Source organism: Orbicella franksi, chromosome 13, assembly GCF_964199315.1.
Source record: "Orbicella franksi chromosome 13, jaOrbFran1.1, whole genome shotgun sequence".
Classification (NCBI taxonomy): domain Eukaryota; kingdom Metazoa; phylum Cnidaria; class Anthozoa; order Scleractinia; family Merulinidae; genus Orbicella; species Orbicella franksi.
In genome coordinates this window covers 18725092-18748102 of record NC_138157.1, presented here as the reverse complement: position 1 = coordinate 18748102, position 23011 = coordinate 18725092, and the positions used below count along the sequence as shown (strand labels likewise).

The window sequence follows — 23011 nt, the reverse complement described above, 5'->3', positions numbered from 1 at the left end:
CCCTGGGAACGAGGTTGCGTTCCAAGCAGGAGCCATAATCCCCAATTATAGCTCCTGGTTCCAAGACCATACAGGCCCTAAAAGTATTGCCAAAACCATGGAAACATTTTTTTGCACTGACGTAGTCTGCTCATGAAGGAAACACTCTGATACGGCCGTTGTAGGCATTTCATTTCAAACTTGGTCTTAACACTAACTAAGTTTAGTTTCCGTGAGATGAATTATGCGAAATATGCAATATAAAATGGAAAAAGTATGAAATGAAAAAAAAAATCCGTCTTTGTGAGAATGCACCGAAAAATAAATGGATGAATGTTTTGCCTCTCACAGTTCAATTAATCATATTACGGTTAACTTATTATAACGCACTTCACCCTCAAACAAAAAATTACATTCATCACGTAGTTATGTCTCGTCTTTGAAGCACAAATCGATGAATTAACAGGGGAGTAAAGTTTCAATTTCTGCCCAGGATCGAGGCTGGGGCACGGGCACGTCTTCATCCACCATCTTTACCAGGGCGAGTGCCGGGGTCAAAGAAACGGGGCCGGGATTTTGTGGGCCCACTTTCGACAAGAACGTTTTACAATTGAGCTTAGCCGTGACAGTTTGTTGGACCGAAGTGGAGACTAATCGCCCAGCCTGTTTCATCTGGACAATGTCCACGGCTAAAATAGTGGCCTCCTTTCGGCCTGTTGTTTGATTGTAGGATAGAACAACATTTTTACACATCACCCAACGTAGGTTAGGGCTTGGCTGCTCCGCACAAATTAGCCGGCGCGTCTGGTCAATTGAGGCAGCAGGGAACGCTGTCTCGAAAAGCTCGTTGTCCGAATTGCTCCCAAACGCCGGACAGAATAGTTGAAACGATTGCGGCGTGAGAAGTCCCAGGTGATCAACATTTTCTACCTAGCAAGAGACAAGAAAAAAAGGTTTGATTCTTAATATATTCTGTTTGGAAAAGACATGTAGGCTGTAGTCCTCAGAGGGATTTGAAAGAGAATTCCCGTATCTGTGCCACGAAAGAGTCGAGTTGTATCGATGCTATGTATTAGATTTTGGTAAGAATGCACTCCTTCTTTGCGAGTACGGGACACACATTAAAACACAGTTTAAACTGCCCTTGTAGTTTGGTACCACACTATTTACGTCCTTTCAGTCCTTTTCTTCTTTTTCTCACGTATCGAGGTAGCCGCATTTACGAAGCGGCTAGACTGCGAACAGGCTCACGTCGCTTTTTGTTGGATGCGAAGGAGAATGAATAAAGATGAATCTACCTTGCTTCAAGTGTGCGTTTCCTTGGGTCCGGTATCAAAAGGTTCCTAGGCCGAATTATGGGAATTTATTTTTAGCTTCATTGCTTTGTCTTCAGTTTATACAAAGCATTGAAGCTAAAAAACACCTTAATAGTGACCCCAGGAAACACGCACCTGAAGCAAAGTAGGTTTATTTTTATTCGGCATATTCCTTCGTACTTTTATAACGGTACCGTCTTCCCCCCCAAAAAGACATTACATTTCGACTGTTGCGTTAACTGAGTAGGACGCTCATTTGCGAGCTTGGGCCACTTATGATGTGACTCAAAGGCATGCCTGCTCGCACGTTACGAGGTCGCCCGCAGCGACGTTTTATTGTATTCACTTCTTATTTACATACCTCTGTTTTAACATATCTCTCTTTGCCGTTCACGGTAATTATTGTCCCAGGAGTTATCTTCGCATTGTCTGCTTCTTCTTCTAACCATCTGCGTTCTTTTTTCGATTGTTTCTTTAGTGCCGCAGCTCCAAGATCCACACAGAAAATATTCCCGTCCAGGGAACAGCCATTTTCGGACGAGATTTTCTTTACTGTTTGAGCGTACACCAGGAGTTTACCTGCCTCCACAGAGCTTACACCAGTTACTACAGCTTTCTTATTGAATTTAAACGACATTTTACCTGCCGAGGAAAACATGGGCAATTAAAAAAAATGCATTTGTATGAATTTCGAATTAGCTCCAAACCTCATTGGCCCTTTGCGTTTGAAGTCTTCAAAAATGTACGGTCCAAACCACAGACCTTCGAGTCTTGTTTTTTCCTTTTCTAGTTCAATAAGAAGTGAAACATGGTTAAAGTTTTACTCATCTCTACTGAGTCCAAAAAACGTAATATGCTACTTATCTTAGGTGATATATTGTCTTCTGGATGAAGGAAATGAAAAAACCAGAGTGGGCGAGTCAAAGGTTAGCCTCCCACGCAGACGCTCTTATATAGGGCTCGTCGCGCGTTCCTTCCACACGAGCCCTTAGAGCGTCTGCGTGGGAGGCCAGTCAAAGGTCGAATCCGACAGCGGAGAGATTGATTAGTTGTTCTAGGCCTCCGTAGGCTCGATTTCCGTCCTAACAGCGGCTGGTAATTGAGTATAAACCCCCGCAAAAGAGGAGTGCTAAAACACTGTTGCGTAAACATTGTTGCAGAGGCAAATATTGCTTCCGAGAAACCATTAATGCTTCTAAATTTATTTTCAAAAACATTTTGTTTCCTGGTCGATGTTTTCTTATTCGCACACCAAGGGAACAAGGGACCAACGTTTCCGCACCGATATTTTTTCCTTTAGCGGGGGGTGGGGGGAAGAATGCGTTACATCAGGCCCTCTCCACACTACGTCGAAGGAATTTGAGAACAGAGCTTTCACTCTGAAAACGCATCAAATGTTTTTCGTCCACACTAAAAACGCAACAATAACCTGTCATTTTGGATTTGTGTGTGAGGAAACCTCGGTCAGGGAAATCACATGATTATCGTCACGCCCAAGCCCTGCGTCACGCCATCGCTTTCTAAAAGCTCCGTCCACACGAAAACGAAAAGCCGGCGTTTTCAAATTCGTCCAGTTTGAAGAGCGTTTTCGGAAAGTTCCGTTTTCATGACGGATTAGTGTAGACGGTAGGCCTAACCGCATTCATACGCCAATTTGTTACAGGATACAGTAAGAGGAAACAAAAGCAAATACGAATCAATAACATTGTCTATAACATAAGACGAAAACAATTTCATAGTGGAGTACCTGATACAATAAGGTCTGTTGTTATTAGTGATGAATGTAATGGCTTCATCTCTTAATTAGCCTCCTACGCAGAAGTTCTTCGTCGGGGAGGTAAGAGTGCATGACATATCATAAGGAACCTTGCGTAGGAGGCCTACCCTTAATAAATAATAAGAAAAATCTATTCACTACGTTTTTTAATATGCAATTTAAAAAAGAAAGGATTAAGAATTTTGAGTCAAAAACTATGCTTCCCAATGATTACTTGGACAATGAAATTAACATTCTGTTGAATTAACATTGCGAAAAAATAAACCCGATTTTTTCTAAAAACAAGATGTATATCATATTCAAAAACGAGATCGGGACAATCAAAACCAACACAATTAAAACCTTTAAGAAATAAAAATCAGCAATAAGCAAAATAGCTAATTAACTAATCATTAATTTATCAGCTATGGATTCTTTTTGTTTGACCTACCTGCCAGATCTGAATTGCAATCTTATTTTCGTGATACAAAGGAAATATCTTGTTAAGTAGCAAGTTAAGATATATTCATTTCTGGAGTATCACCATATTTCCAAACCCAGAGAGTAATCGGTAAAGTTTTTATATGAAGCGCTTCTTTGTTTCCATGAACTGTTGAAAAACATTAAGCAAAAGCAGAATTTTCTCGCAAGATCGGGAAAGATATAATTTTCATGACTCCCCAGTAAATGGACTTTCTCTAATCACATGGCATATTATATTGTTCATGGAAAGAGTTACCAATGAATAGCAGAGCCATATAAACCGCTTAATTTAAATGCTAATGAAATTCAAGTGTTTTTCTTTAATTGCACTTCGTGTTTCATACAGCCACAAGGGATTTGCTAAGAAACGGGCAAACAAATCCTAATGACGCCTCTATTTTCCTTGGTACATTTTCACAAAAGTAAATAAATATACCAGAACGCTATTCATGTGTGTTTTAGATGGAAAATCAAAACTAAAGTAGCCTTGTTTAGGCCTGTTTAAAACGAGCTTTGTCTTGAAGTGTCAAAATTAAGTCGAATACACAAAAGGAAAGCTCGTTAATTCAAAGATCTTCAAACCAATATTCGCAAGAGGCACCTGAAAACAGAATTGTTCAAATCGATTCCTAAACCTAAACGCTTTTTGCGTTCATCAATATTTGACCTTCCTAATGTGGTCGGCTGTTAATTAGAACCTTTTCTGCACGGAGAAAAAAATAGAGAAACACATCGTACGTAGTGTACAATAAAGTACCTTTGCATCAATCCACTGTGAACAATGCAACCGCCGATGAAAGCGTCATTCGGATTTCCATTTTGTCTCCTTTCGTTTATGTAACAACTTAAAAACCAACGTTAGACAATTTGTTATCGATATAAGGTTGTGTATCAGAAGAAAAAAGAGATAAAGATCGCCATCCGTTCAAACACTAAACCCCTGACGATATTTCCTATAAACAACAGTTCTTACCTTGAAAACAAAGGTGTACTGGTAGCAAAGAATTAATCGGCGCCGAGTAATCCAGAGTCGAAGAGTGTCCGCACGCTTGATCCGACAAATCGATCGACACTTTGAAATCTTGAGAATTATTCGAACTTCTCAGCTCATGCTGTGAGGAGATTAAGTTACACCACAAAAAGCTGCAAAAGGTCAATCTCGCGTCTGAGTGATATAACTCGCAGAGATGCCGATTTGAAAGGTTAACCAGCTTAATTGTTACATTCCTGAAGATCTAGAGAAAACACTGCGGCCCCCAGAGGGTTATGGAAGAATATTAGTACATGTTTTGAGGCCAAATATACAAGGGTGTAATTAAATCGCGTCGAAGCTTTTAAATGGTGCCGACTTGAACTAATAGTCTATGTGCAACAAACAAAGCTCTACGCTGTTTTATGTTTACGGCTGTTATGCTAATAAAATTAATTTGAATATTTATTTGACAGGCGTGTACCAAATATTGATAAATGATTATTCCTGATGTCGTTATTTTGGTCCGTCACGCATTCGATGGGAAAGAAAATATTGCGTGATGGAGCAAACAGAGTGAGCCCTGCGGGGTGGCTGCACCCCAGCTCGCTGCAAATGTAAACACAGAAGAAATAAACTGTTTCAACCATAAGCGTAATATGGGTTAAGCTACCTTAATCATATAGATTTCACTAACATCACTTGATTACCATCATGATACTCTATCCGTCAGTTCATGATACTGTATCCAAAGATGTATCTTCGGGAGTGGGGTGGGGAGGAAAAGTGCTCCCAATAACAAGGTTTATGGGTAAGTGTGTTTGCATCACGTAATTTAGAGTCTGGGATAGAGTAGGAAATCACAGTTTTGGTTTCAATTTGGCATCATTTACGGAAAAACTAATCAGTTGTGTGTAGAATAGTCCAGATCTGGAACCTTTCCCGGTCTCTAGCCCGGGGATTAGGCTGAGGGCGGGAGATGACTGACATTTCAGACTAGAATTGGAAAATACTAATCATCAGGTTATCTTTGACAGCAACCAGAAACACTTTACCTGCAGCGACCGACTGTGAAAACAGCTAGTCTGGGAGGGATTTGTTGTCTATTTAACAAATTGACGTCAGTTTTTCATGCGTTCGTCCTGCTATTGTTCATGAATTTCGTCATAACATTGTCAAAGTGGCTGTGAATTGCCGAGTGGATCCACAGAGTACTTTGCCAATGTTATGACGAAACTCATTGTCAATAACAGGACAGACGCATGAAAAACTGACGTCAATTTGTTTTTTACAATAGCAAATTGTCAAATTGTCCACTCCCCTCCTCGCTCGTTGACGCATCGCATAAATTATAAATTCATGTGTTTGTCCGCTGATTGACATTGAAAATTGGCCAATAAGCGCGCGAGAATCGCTTGCAGTTGTAAAAAAATGTTCAATTCAGCATTAATTCTCAACCTCAGATGATGCATTTTCTAGCTTTCTGATTGTTTCATTAAATCTCGGTTATGAAAATGGTTCAATAAAACGAAAGTCATTGCTTCTTGTTAAGTTTAATTACTGTAATAATATATATTCTTCCAGCCAACTTAAGTAATGTAGAACTCTCCAGCTGGTCACTTGTTTTCAATTTTCATTACTTACGCTTCATTCTACATGTGACCTTAACAACGAAACCCAAAGAGCTGCAAGAGGCTTCCTTCCTCACACTCAAATAATTTCTCCTATCTGCGTACGGCTATCACGCAAGCTCAGCATTTCTGGGATTATAGAACTTCTGCGCACGCGCAGCGTATGAATCCGCCGACCAAGCTCATCAACAGTCACAAGTAAGCTCAAAAGCCCTTTCCGCTCGTTTTTCCGATCTCCTCTTCCTAAGTGAGCAAATCTGATTTGATCAAGAATATGCTGTGCCTTCCGAAACATTAGGATTGATAAGATAGTTCTCAAACCCAAACTTGAGCTTCTTTTACCATTTTATACCCTTCACCCCTGGCTAGAGGACATAAGCCAACGGACAGAATTCAAATTTTCAGTTCCACAAAGTATTACGCCTTCTAATCTGATCTTTTAAGCCTCCGCTGTTGTCGTCTGCCCTTGCTGCACTGTCACAGCCTGTTTTGTGACCGTCACGTTCCTCAGGCCGTCTTACAAAAGTTTACTGTGACAACGTCGCGCAAACAGTTGGTTCACCGCCATCTTTCAATGCGGGGATGGGCGTGTTGTAGTGTGCCAAGAGGTTAAGCGACTTTGAAAAAGAAACTTCAAGGAAAACTAAGTTTTCTCGCCATTGTTTAAGAGTCTCAAAACGCTGTATCGCACAAAACAAGGTGCAACATGAAGATGAAGTCAATCCGGGTTGGGAAGTTTAGTGGAAGCCATTTACTGGTTTACCTAGAACTAATCCGGGGATCTGTGCTGTAACTACAAGCTGGAAGATTTTGCCGTACAGATACCAAGAATAGCTCCACTTGCACAGATGAACGCAGAAATCTGTGTGCAAGGTCATTTTATAAGTAAGCTTTGCAATGTTTTTATTCCCCATCTTCCCATTCATCTTCAGCATGATCATTTTCTCCGGGGTTATCTCCTTGCTCGTCCCCAGCCTCTTCAGGTTCTCCACGGTAACTAAGAGTATTTAGCAGTTCTCTCATGGCGACCATCAGGTTTTCCACGCCCCTTGCGAGTTCTGTATCCCGCAAAGGCCTGGGCCCACCCTCTGCTCCCTCTATGGGTTGTTCAAATCTCACTTCCACGCGTGGTCTGTTAGGGGCCTGGGCGTTGAAGGAAGGAAGCAGCGAGCGGAAAAACATGGATAAAGGACCGTGGTCTTCCTCACGACTTATATTCCTCCTGAAAAGATGACGGAAAGATGAATTGTCCTTATTTATGACAGCGGAGGATGACTTTCGTAATTATTGTTATTTGATACTGTAGCAAATTTGAAAATCAGCTGGCCCGGTTGTTCGAAGGGTTGATAACGCTATCCACCGGATATCACGTCTAGTGGATTGCGAAGTTTGTTTTGTTAAAACTTCAAACATATCCACTACATAGCAGAAAAAGACACATAATGAGATAAATGGACAGAAGCAAGAAGATGTAGGAAAGCAGACAAGCACGTAAGTAGCTAAATAAATCATAAACTTTTAACCTTTCAAGAATGTTGTGTTGTCAAACAAGTCTGTTTTGTATAGACGGCTTGTAAAATGAGCAGAATAATTTTTAAGCCATGAATATTAACTTAACAATTGCTTAAAAACAAGAACCAATTAACCGTGTGGGTGACGGAAGTTATAAAAAAATTATTAAAGTTATTAAAAATATCTTGAATATACGTCGTTACCTTGATGGCCGCGCGTAGCCTGTAACTGAATCTTGAGGTGGCAGAGGATCATAGGACACAAGGGGAACATTCGCCAAGTCCTAAAACAAAAGAGAAAAAGTAGCAACTGAAACCTGGGGGATATAAGATAAAGCATGCTTAAATTTGAAGCACATTGTTTGACTGACAGGAACTACACAGTACAGTACTTGAGGCGATCGTGACCACGAGGCGCTGTGGCTTCATGGTTAGCGCGCTGGCCTTAAGATCGAGCGGTCTGGGTTCGAGCCCTGGCTGAGAACATTGTGCTGTGTTCTTGGGCAAGACACATATACTCTCAGTGTCTCTCTCTACCCAGGTGAATAAATGGGTACCGGCGAATTGAATCCTGGGGGTAACCCTGCGATGGACTAGCATCCCATCCAGGAGGGAGTAGAAATACTCCTAGTCGCTTCATGCTACAGCGATAAGCTCCAGCCTGACGGGTCACTTGGCTCGTATATAGATTTCACCTTTTACCAACCTACAGAGCTTGAGAAAAAGTAAGGAAAGAACCAAAAGAAAACAACGAGATCTTACCATAGGAAGAGAAGCAGTAGCATCTTTAATATCTACAACAAAGGAAGTGTTAATTTGATTTAACTATAACAAATGTTCTAGGCCATGACTGAATCACCTTCAAGAAAGGAACGCACCACATATTTCGAGTCCTGCTTCAATAAAAGCGTAGGATTAATCACCACAATTGAAGTAAAAGTGTTCTGGAAGTGTTTGAAATTCCGAAAGCCTAACTGAGAGTAGAGTTAAATTGATTTACCTGACATGATCACGTGCCTGTAAACATTTCGCGGTGTTCCCCTGTAACGTACTTGTCGCCTGGATAAGGAAAAAGAGAGTAATGATAACAATCTCAGCTCTCAGCTCAACTTGACCAACACAAAAAGGAGGGAGAAACAGTTTGAATTCAATTTCTAATTTTGCGGTAGAAACTGCAAAGAACCAATCAGATCTCGAGTTAGTAGCAAGGAGAGTAGGAAAAATTGTAACGAGCGCCGCCAAGCACGGGTAAACTAGCCTCCGGTCACAATGGCTTGAAAACATGGAACCAGCGCCAAGCGCGGTTTAAACGTATGCAGGCCAGGTCAAGGTTGGTTTCGGTATTGCTCCGATTGGTTGAAATCAAGGTTGTTTGCTCTGATTGGTTAGAAATCGCTGTAAGAACTTTTTCTCACTTATACATATACAGTCGAACCGTCCGTAAAGGACACTATTGGGATCAGAAAACAATGCAAGAGAGATGTATGCTTACGGGAGGTTAAAAATGTAGTGTTTGTATATGGCTGGGACCAAGAAATGTTCACCTATAGGAGGCGTCCGTTAACGGAGGTTCCACTGTAGGTCAGAAAATGTAAAAGATAAGCAGACAAGTGATTAGGGCAGAGTATTGGGCGGGAAAATCGTTCTTAATTAGCTATAACTCACTTGTGTTTACATTCCTCAACCAATGGATCACGTGCTTCAACCCTTTCTAGAACTTTTTTTGCATTCTGCACAAGCCAGTCGATCACCTGCAACGAAACTCAACAGTTCAAAGTTTGGAAACAAGTTCGTTACGTCACTTCAATCATTTACCAGATTTACTAGATCAAGGTGTTTATAACAGTAAAATTACGTGACTAACAATTGTGCCATTCACCCAAGTTAAGATGCTATTCATGGCAGGCCATCGCCATGATAACTGTGAAGTTGCCTAGCAATTCGCCAAAACACCTATATACTGTAGGATAGAAAACAAACACGGGAAGAACCCAATCTAGGCTTATACCCAGACCTCTTGATCCAGAGTCCAACCGGCTCTAGTCATAACCTACCAAGGCTTACGAGAAAGTAGACCCAGTTGCTGCATAAAGATGTTGCCGTTATCGAGTCAAAACTACTTAGCAACTCTCTCTTTCTCTTTTTTTTTTATACTACAAAGGCATAATGGGTGCTAGTATTATGGTACAACCGCAAATCCTCGAATTAGCCCCCCCCCCCTTCGAATAAGCGCCCCTCCTATCGGCCGAAAGTTAAAATAAGCGCCCCCTTCCCTCCCCCAATTTTGTAGACGAGTAATGAGACAACAAAGGATGTATAGTTTCGTCATGTAGTCTTAGATTTGTACATTGTTTCAGTTTCTGAACACGTTAAGTGAATACGTTGAACACGTTAAGTACTAACGGTGCCGCGATTTAAACTTTAGGATCAGCTTTTTATGTCGATAAACAGCTTATGTTGTTGCTAACGCGCAGATGATGTATTAAAAAGATGATCATGTCAGGCCACGATTTGGGAAAAGTTAAATAAGCGCCCCCCGTCTTCTTCTAAATTTGAAATAAGCGCCCCGGGCGCTAATTCGAGGATTTACGGTAGTTTGAATTCGGGAGGATCATTATCACAGGGAAAATCCGTTTTTTGCCAATAGCAAGAAAATACATGTAAGTTCTCGGGAAGAACGCTTTTCCAAAGGTCACCCAGAAAGAGTTCGTATTTAAATACAAACGAAATAGTTTCTTCGTAACGGCAGCAATATAATGTTTTGTGGATGTTCCACAATTATTTTTACCCCGTTAAAGTTAGGTAAACAAGATTGATGCAGTTAGTCTTACCCCGGGTTCTTTCCAGGCGTGGTATGTCCTGCCTATGTACAGCGCCTCAAGCTGCTTCAAAGCAATGGGTTCACTACAGACAAATGCAAAAAGACCATTTGAAAAACCAATATTGTAACGTAGAATTCATGAAATAACTGACAAAGGTTGAGAAAAAAAACCCATTGCATTTGCATGTATTCTCCAGTTTTGATGCCGTTAAATTCTGAAAATAAGGTTACATTTCACTCACAAGGTTCTATCTCGAGCTGGTTACAAATGCGTTTGGCTCGCTGTTTTTTATCACGCCTTTTAAAATGAAACTTGGGTTTATCTCAGTTACCCTTGAATAAAATGCTATCGGATCAGCGGTTCATTACCAGATCTCTCCTTTCTCCCCTAAGAGCAGATGAATCTGATTAGCAGCGATTAGTTTATTCCTGTCTATTTTCTAGTTTCAAATAGTTTGGACAGTTTTTTTCTTCTCGCAACGAACTTCACAAGAAGGTTAACTGAAACCACACACAGTGTTTACAATACCTGATTCCTGGTGAAGGACAAAAGAACGGGTGCTGAACGAGGGTGGAGTCTAACACAACGTTACACTTTTCCATCAGAGGACATAAAACCTAAGAAAACACCATTGTCAGCTCACTGGCCCAATTTATACTAGAGACGAATCATCCGACGCCAAATTTATATTACGGAGACGACTTGTCCATCTGAGACGATTTATCCCTTTGAGACGGATAACTCGCCTAGGTATAAATCCGATATTTAGACAAATTGTGTGGCCAAATTCATCTTCCGCTGATTCGTTAATCGTCTCAGACACTCTCAACGACACAGGGTAACCAGCAAATGTACAGCTTTTAACGTCTACACGAGAAGACGATTACAAAACACTTCCTTGTTTGTTTATAAGAAATCTAAAACTGGGTCTTAAATGTTGTTGTCGGATCTGTAACTCTCTGGTTTTCTACTGAGGACAATCGTTAGATATCCCTCTTAATATTTAAATCTTATGGTTGGTTCAAATAAGCAGCATTGAAACCTACCATTGGAAACATAATCAATGCTATCTGGAGCTGCAACGAAACAACAGAATAAGGATGAGAAAGTTTAAAAAAGAAGTCTGGTACAAAACAAATGAATAGATAAACTACTTTTACGAGTTTAAAAAGTCAGTCAGTTGATAGTCCTATAGGAACGGACTTGGGTACTTTGCAGATTTGTGGGAGGCGCGGTGACCTTGTGGTTAGTGAGCTCGTCTCTGGATCGAGCATTTCGGGTTTGAGCCATGGCTGGGGACACCTTGGTGTGTTCTTGGACAAGACACTTTACTCTCACAGTGCCTCTCTCAAGCCAAGTGTATAAATGGGTACCAGAAAATTAAATGTTAAGGGTAGCCCTTCAGTGGACTAGCATGCCATCCAGGGGAGCGCAGAAATACTCCTAGCCACTTCATGCTACACAAACCGGGATAAGCTCCAGCCTGATGGGCCACTTGGCTCATATGTAGACTTAACCTTTTTACCTTTACTTTACAGATTTACATCGTAGTGGTTCTCGCTTAATGGGCTAAAATGTGGATTTTACGTGAAAATTAAAAGCAGCAAACAGATTGCTACCCAAAGAAACTATTTGTTGTAGTTAGATCTACAGTAGCTGATGATGTTGAAGTAAAGTCCTACCCATGAGACATGGATCACACATGGGGGGAACACAAACGTTCGCTAAATTTGTTAAAGCAAATTTTGGCACCATTAATTTTGTGTTGATGTTCCAGATGCTTTTGGCAATCACAAAGCCAGTTTGTTCACACCATTAAAGGGAAAGGGTCTATCAAAAAAGGCAACTTACCAATTCATCAGCTCTCTTTGTTTGACCATTTTGTCTGTTTGACTGGAAATAGGCAAGAGCCACAGAGAAAGCAAAACTTGGTAGCTGAGACAGGTTCCTGTGGGACTAGAGAATTTAAAGTGTCAGTGCTAATAAAACACCATATTATTGCGATTGTTTTGTTTAATATGTATTTCCTTTTTAGTTTCATTACCTCACCTTTGAACTACACTAGAACTTGCAGTGTTGATACAACTGTTGGTATAGCTGTAAGTATTATTTAATTATGTGATTACAGTTTATAATACACATTTGACAGGATGGCTAAACACACAAGATTGTTTTTAAAATTCATGCCACTTTAAGTTAAAGAAGCAGATGCAACCAGCATGAGTCTGAGAAAAGTGGACAGTCCTTGTATAAATTAAATTCTTGCTCAAATTCAGGCATGCATCAAAGTTTCCTTTCTTAACTCTCTCTTATGTTTGTATTTAGGCTATGTGAATTAGCACAGCCATACCAAGATCACTCCTTTTAATCACATAGTTTTTAAGCAAACAGTTTTTTAATGTCTGTTTGTGGATAAAAACTCTAGCTGCAATACAAAAATTAACATCTGCTCTTAGCCTGAAATGTGAGGGCGGGAGATGACTGACATTTCAGGCTAATCTGCTCTCTTTAATACTTAATATCTAATGTCTTACCTCCCATTCCTCAAAGAGTCTTATAAGGAAACTGAACTGCTCAGATTGTAAGGCATAGAAATCAATCATAAGGAGAACACCAAGAGGATCTTCATCTGGTTCCAGACTGAAAACAAGAGTTTGAAAACTACAGCAACAGTTATCACACTGATTAACAAAGGAAGAGGCTAGTGGAGTGTTCTTCAAAGTGAAGTAAGAATAATGTTAACAATTAAGTGCATTTTAGTTACATGTAAGTCTGTTTTATTCTTACAGATGTGAAAAGAGAGAAAACTCACTGGTGCTAACACTAACTGTTATCTTCATCTCTCTAAAGTGAAGCAATTAGGAGTCTCAACACTGTCCCTAGCCTCCAATACAGACACTCTTTGGGCATATCACACAATCTTCTTGTCATGGAGAAAAAAGATTGTGTGACAAGACCAAAGAGCATGTGCACAGGAGACTTAAGTCCACAATTCAATCATACCCATTCATTTCATTTTATCTCTTCTTCCCACTCCCTGAACAGGATCAAGGAAGAGAGACCCTGGGAGCTAGCACAACTACATGTAATGCTTATATAAGCTGGTCCTATTCTCCATACAGAGTGGAGGAGACAATGGAATACAGCAAGCATTATGAAATGATTACATTCAAATGGAATTTAGCGATCCTCTCTCACCTAAGCAAGAGCTTGCATAACTCCAAAGCTGTTCTGTAGCAACCTAAAATTTGAAAATTAAACAATCGAATTTCAGGCAAAGCAAATTCTGCTGGAAGTCTTTCCTTTCCCTAAAGTGTACATAACTTTGGTTAACCATATCAAGAACTAGAAATTCCAAGCTTTGTTGATCACCTGGGCAATTACAAGCATACTGCCCTATAGTGAGCCATGCACACACTCATCAACTGACACAAATAGATTTGCAATTGAAACCATCATCGTCTACAGGTGTGTTACCTTTTTGTCCCACAAAGATGATTTGACGAAACAAAGCAATAAAGAAGGACCTGCAAAGACAAAATAAATATTATATCCTGTTTGCCTTAAGTTATTACAATAGGGAACGTCATGAAATAATTGGAGCTTAAAACAAATTTACAAGCACGATATGTGCGCAGAACTTGCTGTAGGTGTCAGTGCTAGACAACTACTAGGCTTTCAAAGATGTCAATAAAGTTACAAAGTTACTAGTTTTTAAGGGCTCTAGAGGGGTTTTAGTATGATTACATCTGCACAGTACAAGATTTGACATAAAGATGCAAATTACCACTTTCATTGTTTCTTGTCCCATTCTGACAAATTCTGCAAGGCTTGATATTTGACAATCATGTGTTTGGTTTGATTGGCTTCCATACTAAATTCTCTTAAACATGTTACCTGTTTTCTGCCCTTCTGTACTCAAGCCTTGAATAGCCTTGTGTAAGACTGAACAATGTGTGGAAACTGTGTTCAAGACAGTAGAGAGCTCTTTCTGAAATACAACAGAATCAAAATAATTGTTTTCAAACCTTCAGTTCATATGAGTGGATGTTTCAGTATCTACAGCTGGTGATCTCAGATTTGCACTGGCCTAACTGCATACAGTTATAGTTCATTGAGCATAAAAAAAAATTTCAATCTTTTTTGGGACACATTTGGGTTGTTGGTAAGGAGGAGAGACACAAACAAAACATTGTAACTCTGACCTATTAGCTCTGCAGCCATCTGGTAATCTTCTCCCATCTTACAGATTTCACTGAGTTGCAGAAGAGAGTCTACATGGTACGGATGAGTGTTTAAAATGGTCTACAACCACAAAAAACAACAACAACAACAATATGAATATTAAGTGGCCATGTATTAACCAGAAGTGGATAAAGGCAAATTAATCAGTACAGTTGAACCTCGATTATCCGCACTTGTTGGGACTAGATGAAATAGTCCAGATAATTGGGGGTCCGGATAATCGAAAATATGAATATTAATGAAGAACAAAACTGTTTAAATAAAGCAACATTTAATCGTGAAACAACACTTCTACAAATTGCTTGGAAAACAATATGGTCTACTGTACATCTTGAACCACTCAATTCTCAGCCAATCGGAACTCATTTGAGTGTTCTTCATTAATTATGACCCATGCGAGTGCTGCTTTTGCTCTTTAAAAGCAAAACAACCTCATTTTTGACTGCACTTTTCAATGCTATAGTTTTAAAAAGAATATTGCTACAGATCTGGATCATGACTAATAAATGATCATGACAAAACTGGGACTAGAGAAAAAGTCTGGATAATTGAGAAATCTGGATAATCGAGGTATGGATAATCAAAGTTCGACTGTAGTGAGTTTTTGAAGCTGATTTTTGGTGCATTAGCCTTTCATCAGAACAATGTGGGAGATTAAGGGTTGTACTTGTGTCTATGTGGTGTACAGAGGAATGTTTCCTCCAATAGAATAACTCCACATGATGCACGTTTTTGATTTAAACTGTTCCTAACTTCAAGCCAAAGAAAACTAGAAGTGGCATTGAATTTTACCAATTGACCACCATGAAACTTAACCCATGTAGTATACACATAGTTGGAGAGGGGCAATGTGAGAGTACCCAGTCTTGTGCAGGATGTTAAGAAGGCGAACCTTCAAAATGATTGAGTTTACTTCTGAGAAAAATAACTCAGTTTCTAAACTCAGCGCTCTTAAATGGATCTCTTTGGTTTTTTTTCGTTCAGTTAACTTAGTGACAAAACTACAATGGACATACCGGGGTAATTTACTTACAGAAATGTTGTTGGGGTTTAATGATTCTACTGCATCAAGAAATAGAAACTGGACTTCTTGATAAGAAGGAGAGTGCTTAAAGGCAAAATAGTTGTACCTAAAAAGGAATGACAGAAAAGCCTAAAAACACAACCTCTAAAACAACAACAATATTACTACTCATTTCCAAAGAAAATCTTAAAGTTCCGTGCCTTAAAAAATTCCCTCAATGGACCAACGGAGGAGTAAGTCCTCAGTAATGTTCTACCTAAAAGAGCTCACTTTTCAGGTTAGAGGTACATAAATGGGCAGGTATTGCACCAAGGTGAAGGATGAAAAAGATCAAAAATTGCCATTTAGATCATTAAAAGGCTTTATCAAAATAGCTCTGGCAAATGCACTTGCTGTGTTATCTGTTAAGTATTTTAAGGATTAATAAATCCAAGGTTATAGAAAAGGGCTAATTCATGGGGTATTTTTAAGGACTGTACATGTAAATCAAACGGTTCACTTTTGTTTGTCAAAAATGGTATTTTGAAGGGCGAGGGACTGATCCACAGGATAAAGCCTCTCTATATAAACTGGGTATACCCTACCTCCAGGAAATTCCCACTTTATTAATGAGATCTGTAATGTAATGTGGTTTTACTTACAGGTAGATTAGTTCTGACAGTTGGGTGGAAATGAAATAATTCAACTTACCCACGTTTGATTCCCAGGAACTCCATACTTATTCCTGTGAAGAAGCAAACATATCAAACCGTATGTAACAGGAAAGAAGTACTGTTAGTATTGAACAACAAACTAATGAGGAATCATGTTAACATGTCACTAACCAGTTGCTCCCATGTGTGGCCATGATGGCTTCACTGACACCAACCTGTTGGTGTGGCAAACAAAATTTATTATGTGGACTGGACTGAAGTACAACCCTTGTGACTGCTTGAACAATTCTGCAATTTCTGTTTAAAACTCGTAGTCATTCCCCCCCCCCCCCCCCCCCGAGTTGTAGTGGAATCATGGGACACAAACAAGGTCATGTGACAGAGCACATGGAACTAAGCTTAGATCGAGCAAGAGAACCGAGATCTTCTTCATGCGTTTCACGAGTATCAAGTATTGTCAGAACTTCCTGTTTATTGTTCAGAATATAAGTTGCGTTTCTACATTTTGTCTGCATGTCAGTAGTCTCCTCCGCAGCCATTATTAGGGTCGTCACGCAATGCTTCTCCCCCACTAATGGCTGCTTAAACCCGAACCCCATTTGTTTCCGCAGATTAGCCAATCACAACATCCCTCACATATTCTTGATGTGGTCGCGCCAAGACTAATTGTCCAATCACAACTCGTGTTCTATCGGCTACTGATAGTGAAACCAACATGGTGTCGCTCAAAGAAGCCTTTATTTTGGTGTCTTCCAAGTTCAAAATCCCCACTTTAAATTATCATCAGAAGTTGGCAATTGAAAAAATAGTTTCAAATAGGAAAGATGTTTTTGTAAAATGGGGTTGACCAGCCTACACAACTTCTACGGTTCATGACATTTGTAGATTTGCCGTTCTTTGTTTGGTCACTCGACCTTTCTTGTCGCTTCACTCGTGTTCATGAAGGGCACTTCATGTTGTGTAATAAGGAGGAATTTTAAGTGGAGTTGAGCTGTTAGATCATGCTATGGCAAATGTTTATAGGTCATAGGTCTGCATGGTTTCCGCTGTTATCTGCATGTCGACTCGTTGAGTTTGACACCTCTGTAATTTGCCATGTGTTTATGCATTGTTTAGGCTCATTTCTATTGCAAGATATGCTTTTAAGTCTACATGAATTTGCTTTTGAGGAACAAAATATGAAAATATGAAATATGAAATTTTTGGTGTTCCCAACACATCCGAATCTTTGTGGATGGCAGAAGAAGTGCAAGTGGTATCGGCAAATTGCAGGGATTTAGATGCTTTTCCTCGAGGTGATGAAGTTGATGTATTTTTGGCACCTCTGTCGGCATTCTCATCTGGATGTAGTAGGCGTTTTGCCCTGAGATTTTCTCTTGCCTTGAAGACTTCTTCGATTTCTTTCTTTAGCTCCTTCAACTTATCTGATGCCCGATTAAATTTTATCAAATGCTGGTAGCATTTGTCTCTACAGATGAACAGTTCGCTGTTTTCTGAGTAGCGACTCACGTCCACGATGGCGAGGATTGGATGACTTCAGCAATGTTGAGTGAACTCTTACCAAAAATGAAGATTTTGTTATTCTTGAGGGAAGCCAACGAACAAATAAAGCACCTAGAACTACTTTCGGCTATTTTCTTCTGAGTTAGATCCATAGGACATCTCTGGGATGTCTCGCAACATCTCGCTAAGGAGGTGATGAATTTACGCGGGGGAAACTGACGTCACTGACAAACTACTGATACGTGATTGGTTTCAGAGCTAACAATAGGCAACACGTAATTGGCTTTTTTTTTTTTTTGCACGTGATTGGTGCATTCTGTAATTTTCACGTGAACTCTAAACAAAGGGAAACAAATGGGGTTCGGGTTTAAGCAGCCGTTAGTGGGGGAGAAGTGTTGCGTGACGACCCTAATAACGGTTGCAGAGGAGACTAACATGTCAGCTAATTCCCCCAACAACGTCTACAGAGTCATTTACAATCATTGTTGAAGACAAGATTAGAAGTCAGTTTAGTGAAGATGACTCTAGTAACAGTATTTCTCTTACATCATCTGTCAGGAATACGAAGGATACATCAAATAAAAAAAAAATAGTTTCTCCATTCATTTTCTCAGTTATACAGATTAGATAAGGTTTCAATTAGTTAACTGTGCAAAAACTGGTAATTATATGTAGGGAAAAAGTTTGAATTAGATAGACAGAGAGGATTGCATACATGTACATCAATAAACAAGTGCACAGCCCTTCATCACAAACTCTTTCATTCTCTTTCACAGTGTTAATCGCATGAATTACCTTGTTGAGCGATGATAGACTCGCTGATGTGCTCTTCTTTGTCTGTACAAAAAGATTAATATTTAATGAAAATGAAAAGTAGCCTGAAAAACTAATATGCCCATGAGAGATGGTTAGAAGGAATACTTGCTGACACCATTGCATACATTTGTATGACTTTGCTTACAAAAGGCATCACATTTCAGATTTCAGTAGGGAATAAACTTCCAGAGCTTTTTCCAATGTATTAATTGAACAGGGCACAAAGTTTGACATTAAATCTTAAATAATCCTTAAACTATGGTATGGCAAGGCTGTCACCTGGTTGCTGGCATGACTGTCTTGACTAGAAGCTGCAGTGAAAATCACTAACAACTTGACCTTTGAAAATAACCAGAAGACATTCCTTTGGGGGGACCCATTTTAAACACATAACTGCCTAATTTAGTCGTGTGGCCAGCTGTTTCAAAAATTAAATTTATTTAATGACTTCCCATGATCACTGATAGGTGACTTACCTTTGTTCTGCTCTGACAATATGAGATCCAAATCTTCTCTTCATTTCATTCTCTGCATTCAAGTTTCTGGTTGTGAAAAAAGTGACCAAATTAACTTAAGTTGCCTCTCTTGCATACTAGGCAATTCTTTACCCTTGACTTGTATCTGTAACACTTACCTGCATGCATAGTAATATACCTGAAACTATGGCATGAGTAACTTGGTTTTACCATACATGATATGGGAAGTTACAAGTTGAATGTCTGTGCATGTTATACAGCCCACAAGAAAACAACAGTCAAGATAACTTATGCCAAACGTTTGACAGGAAAGCAGTTGAAGCTACATTTATGACAGATACAGCGTATTGTTTAGAGCTGAAATATACCAATGCAAGCAGTCTGTACGTTACTGCTGAATATGTATGAGCTCTCAAGCTCTCCAACTTAAACTCTATCTTCTAATAAGGCAAGAAATAACTGACTAGTACCCTTACCTGTGTTCCACTCCAAGCACAGCTTTAGTATCCAGAGCCCTAGAAGTGCTCTCTCCTAATGTTGCCACTGGACCTGATTTTTGGAGCATACAAACTGTATTGAAGTCATTATGGCAGTTTTCAATTGAGTGCCGTAGTGAAACCAAAACCAAAACCAAAGTAATTGCTTGGAATGATTGCTTTAGACATGCAATTAAAAACTGCTCTGAAAAATGTAAATTTTAATCCCAAACACAGCTACAACTACATTGTACTAGTGATCATTCAAAGTAAGAACTTAAACCTGAGATGATCTGGTAAATTCTAACTCCAATGCTGAGCTTAATCAGAATCCACAGTGCACCTTAACAATACTTTTATCACAACACTTATTTAGTTATGATTTCTTACCAGATGTTTTAATATCACTTCTTGGTTTGCTATTCACTTGTTTACTGACACCATCAATGCTTTCCTTTTGCTAATTGTTTAGAAACAAAACAGTATCATTGAGAAATCAATATCATCATTGGTAAAAATGTTTTGTTATCCTTGACCTTTATGAGGCTTGTAGCACTGTTTTTCTTATAACAATGCCCCTTCCTTGCTATAAATCAGGGATCTTAACATTGGCTCTTTATGCCTCCTGTTCTCAACTCAAACCTCAAGCTCAGGTTCACAGTCATGTCCAGTATACCCAATCTGACTTGATTTTGTCTTGTGCGTCACCATGCAGGAATTTGAGCGGCATGACAAAATCACAAGCATGACTAAATGACAAGCACAAGAAAATGACAAAACAAACCTTCACTGTTCTTAAAGCATGAAAAGGCCAGAAGTGGATTCAGAGAAGAAGACAATACTCATGAATTTGGGTAGTTAATGTTAACAAGTTGACTCAATTTGCACAGGCCAACTTGGCTCGTCTTTAGTAAAGTTGATTTGTCTCACCGGAAGTCGATTCACCAAAAGGACAATGCGCATGATACATTCATCCTGTTAAAAGTGTGACACCACAAGACACTACTGCATGATGTATATTCTTTATTCTAAAAGCGTGAGACCATGAATATACTACACACAACCTATATTCTTTGTTCTAAAAATGGGATATCATGAACATGAACATCTAATGTACATTCATCCTTCTAAAAGCGTGACACCACATGCACAATGTACAATCATTGGTCTAAAAAGCCTGAGACCCTGAACACAAACACACAATGTATATTCTTCATTCATGAAATCAATATACATTGTGTTTGACCACATTTCCAAACACCAAGTCACACAAACAGTCATACGATGCATAGCAGATCTATCTTTGACGGACTTGGAAAAGTGGTCAACCTCTGTCTTGAGTGCTAATTGACATTACCTTCTCAATGGAAACTAAAACTAAGTGAAAAAATGGAGAAATTTAGTTGAAGTACTCACGGCCTTTGTGTGTTTCCCATTTTCTGTTTCTCCTTTTCCTTTCTTCTTTTTCTTCTTCCTTTTCTTTTTAGATGTCTGCTTTTCAGCAGGCTCTGCTGAACTTGGTTTCTCTTCTTTTACATTCTGGTCCACAACATCTGTTGTAGTATCTTCTTCTTGATCACTTTGAGAATCATTATCTGACTGTTCATCATCTACATTCAACTAAAAGAGGAAAGCTTTTGGTTTTGGGCTAGTGGAAGAGTAAAATCAAAACATACTGTATGACCAGCCATTACTGTGCTGTCACCAGGCAGCTTTAAGATGATACAATAAACATTCAGTCAATGAATGACACAGCAAATAGTAAACAGACTTTATTAACTGTTTGAAGATAGAAATATGCAATATGCGATGCACACCCACCCAATGAAACATTTGTATACACATGTTCATATAATCTGGTTCCCCTTTCATTTTTGGGGTTGTGATGTTCAGAGCTAACGGCTCAATACCCCCAGGGGGTTGTGGTTAAAAGTCAAGATGTTTAGAGCTATTTAAGAAACAGAAAACTTATTTGCTTTGCAAAGCATTTTCTTTAATATATTCCAGCTCTTTGCTCGACTTCTAACTCTCCATTTCGCTTCACTTCAAATGAAGGGCAAAGGCACTGTACGCAAAATTACTATGTGGTGCCAAAATGAACTGAAATTTTGAGTATTACACTGTACAAAAGGACTTGGGTTTTTAACACCCCCCCCCCCCCAAAAAAAAAAAAAATTGCCTAAAAGCTGTTTTCAGCGTAAGGAGATGCTGATGGCAAAAAGAAGGAAAGTTCTTACCTTCCATTCATGGCTCAATCTGGCTATAGGAGAAGATGTGTTTTTAGGTCATTTAAGCTTGTTTGAATCTGTAATTCCGCTAAGCAAATTGTGAAGCCTGGAATGAGTTCACGAACCCACGGGAAAATGGGCTAGACAAAACGGCAGAGGAGAAAGTGCACAAATTTCAAGGCTTCCCAGAGGCTTCCCGGAGGCTTCCCGGCCTTTCATATACTGTATGGCCACGGCAAAGGAAATGGCAATGTGTAATGATATAAATTGCGCTTGAGCCTGAACTCAAGTCTATTTGCAAAATGCAACGTTCGAAATTTTGCTGACATGAGTAATCTATTAGCCATCCCATAACTGAAATATTTCTTTATTATTTTTATTCCATTTCGGGGGTTGGTCTGTTGAGGGGGTCCGTAGGGGTAGTCTGTGGACTGGTCCATAGGCAGTCTGTGGAACTGGTCCTTAGAGGGGGTCCGCAGACTGGGACCAGGGGTCAGTGTTTTCAGGGTACCCATGATTTCGAGCATACTCCCTGCCTACCAGGGGACCAAACTAGAAGAAATATCATGTGAAAGCCCCTGCATTACCCATCCCAGGTCTGGTCGTGGGGGGGGGGGGGGGGGGAGGGAGGAGAGATTTACTTAATTGCATTCGCAGTCATACGAATACCACTAATTTATTATAATAAATGAGCTTAATTAATTCTAATAACTTATAAAGTACACATTGAAGCTTTTCCTGTGGATGTTTTGCTTGCTTTTAGCTCGGAAATATAAGGAAAACCTAATAAATTTCGATTCACCAAATTGTCATAACGGCAGAAAAAAGTTAAACTTACGACATAAGCTTACGTGTGGGTTACGGGCCAGGACTGTGTACGTGTGTAGATACTTAGTACTCACCAAATCAAAAGGATTTACAACAGCTTTCTGTTTCTTTTTCGACTTAACTGATGCAAAATTCAATTCATCTTCGTCCTCATCGTCACCGCGTGAGATTTCCAATTCTTTATCACCCTGTAACTTCCTCAAAACACGAGACGACATTCTTTCCTTCAGTTCCTTACAATTTTTGTGTTTGGCTTTGTGGCCACGCTGAGGACTTGGTAGCCACGCATGTAAG

At 39.6% G+C, this 23011-nt stretch overlaps 2 protein-coding genes across 4 annotated transcripts; both read right to left on the bottom strand.

Annotated features, from left to right (window-relative positions):
* Positions 1-229: 229 nt before the first annotated feature.
* Positions 230-5927, bottom strand: LOC145465515 (uncharacterized). Of its 2 annotated transcripts, none has more exons than XM_081449298.1 (3): positions 3043-5927; positions 1657-1937; positions 230-909 (listed from the first exon to the last, which is right to left on the bottom strand). In XM_081449298.1, the coding sequence occupies exons 1-3, from the start codon at positions 3089-3091 to the stop codon at positions 439-441; spliced, it is 801 nt and encodes a 266-aa protein (XP_081305424.1). In that variant the 5' UTR covers positions 3092-5927; the 3' UTR covers positions 230-438. The 2 variants fall into 2 exon arrangements, with proteins under 2 accessions (XP_081305424.1, XP_081305425.1); XM_081449299.1 differs by having other exon boundaries at positions 4508-5927.
* A 173-nt stretch (positions 5928-6100) lies between these two features.
* On the bottom strand, positions 6101-22971 carry LOC145465513 (ribosome quality control complex subunit TCF25-like). 2 transcript variants are annotated; one of them, XM_081449296.1, is made up of 23 exons: positions 22792-22971; positions 21078-21281; positions 20052-20121; positions 19662-19734; positions 19186-19251; positions 18689-18730; positions 16562-16605; positions 16428-16461; positions 15747-15843; positions 14674-14773; positions 14366-14459; positions 13946-13995; positions 13667-13709; positions 13003-13108; positions 12320-12424; positions 11515-11544; positions 10997-11085; positions 10478-10550; positions 9312-9397; positions 8647-8705; positions 8409-8440; positions 7851-7930; positions 6101-7357 (listed from the first exon to the last, which is right to left on the bottom strand). In XM_081449296.1, exons 1-23 carry the CDS (start codon positions 22933-22935, stop codon positions 7039-7041), a joined length of 2040 nt encoding a protein of 679 aa, XP_081305422.1. In that variant the 5' UTR covers positions 22936-22971; the 3' UTR covers positions 6101-7038. The 2 variants fall into 2 exon arrangements, with proteins under 2 accessions (XP_081305422.1, XP_081305423.1); XM_081449297.1 differs by lacking the exon at positions 8409-8440 and having other exon boundaries at positions 7270-7357.
* Between the last annotated feature and the right edge of the window lie 40 nt (positions 22972-23011).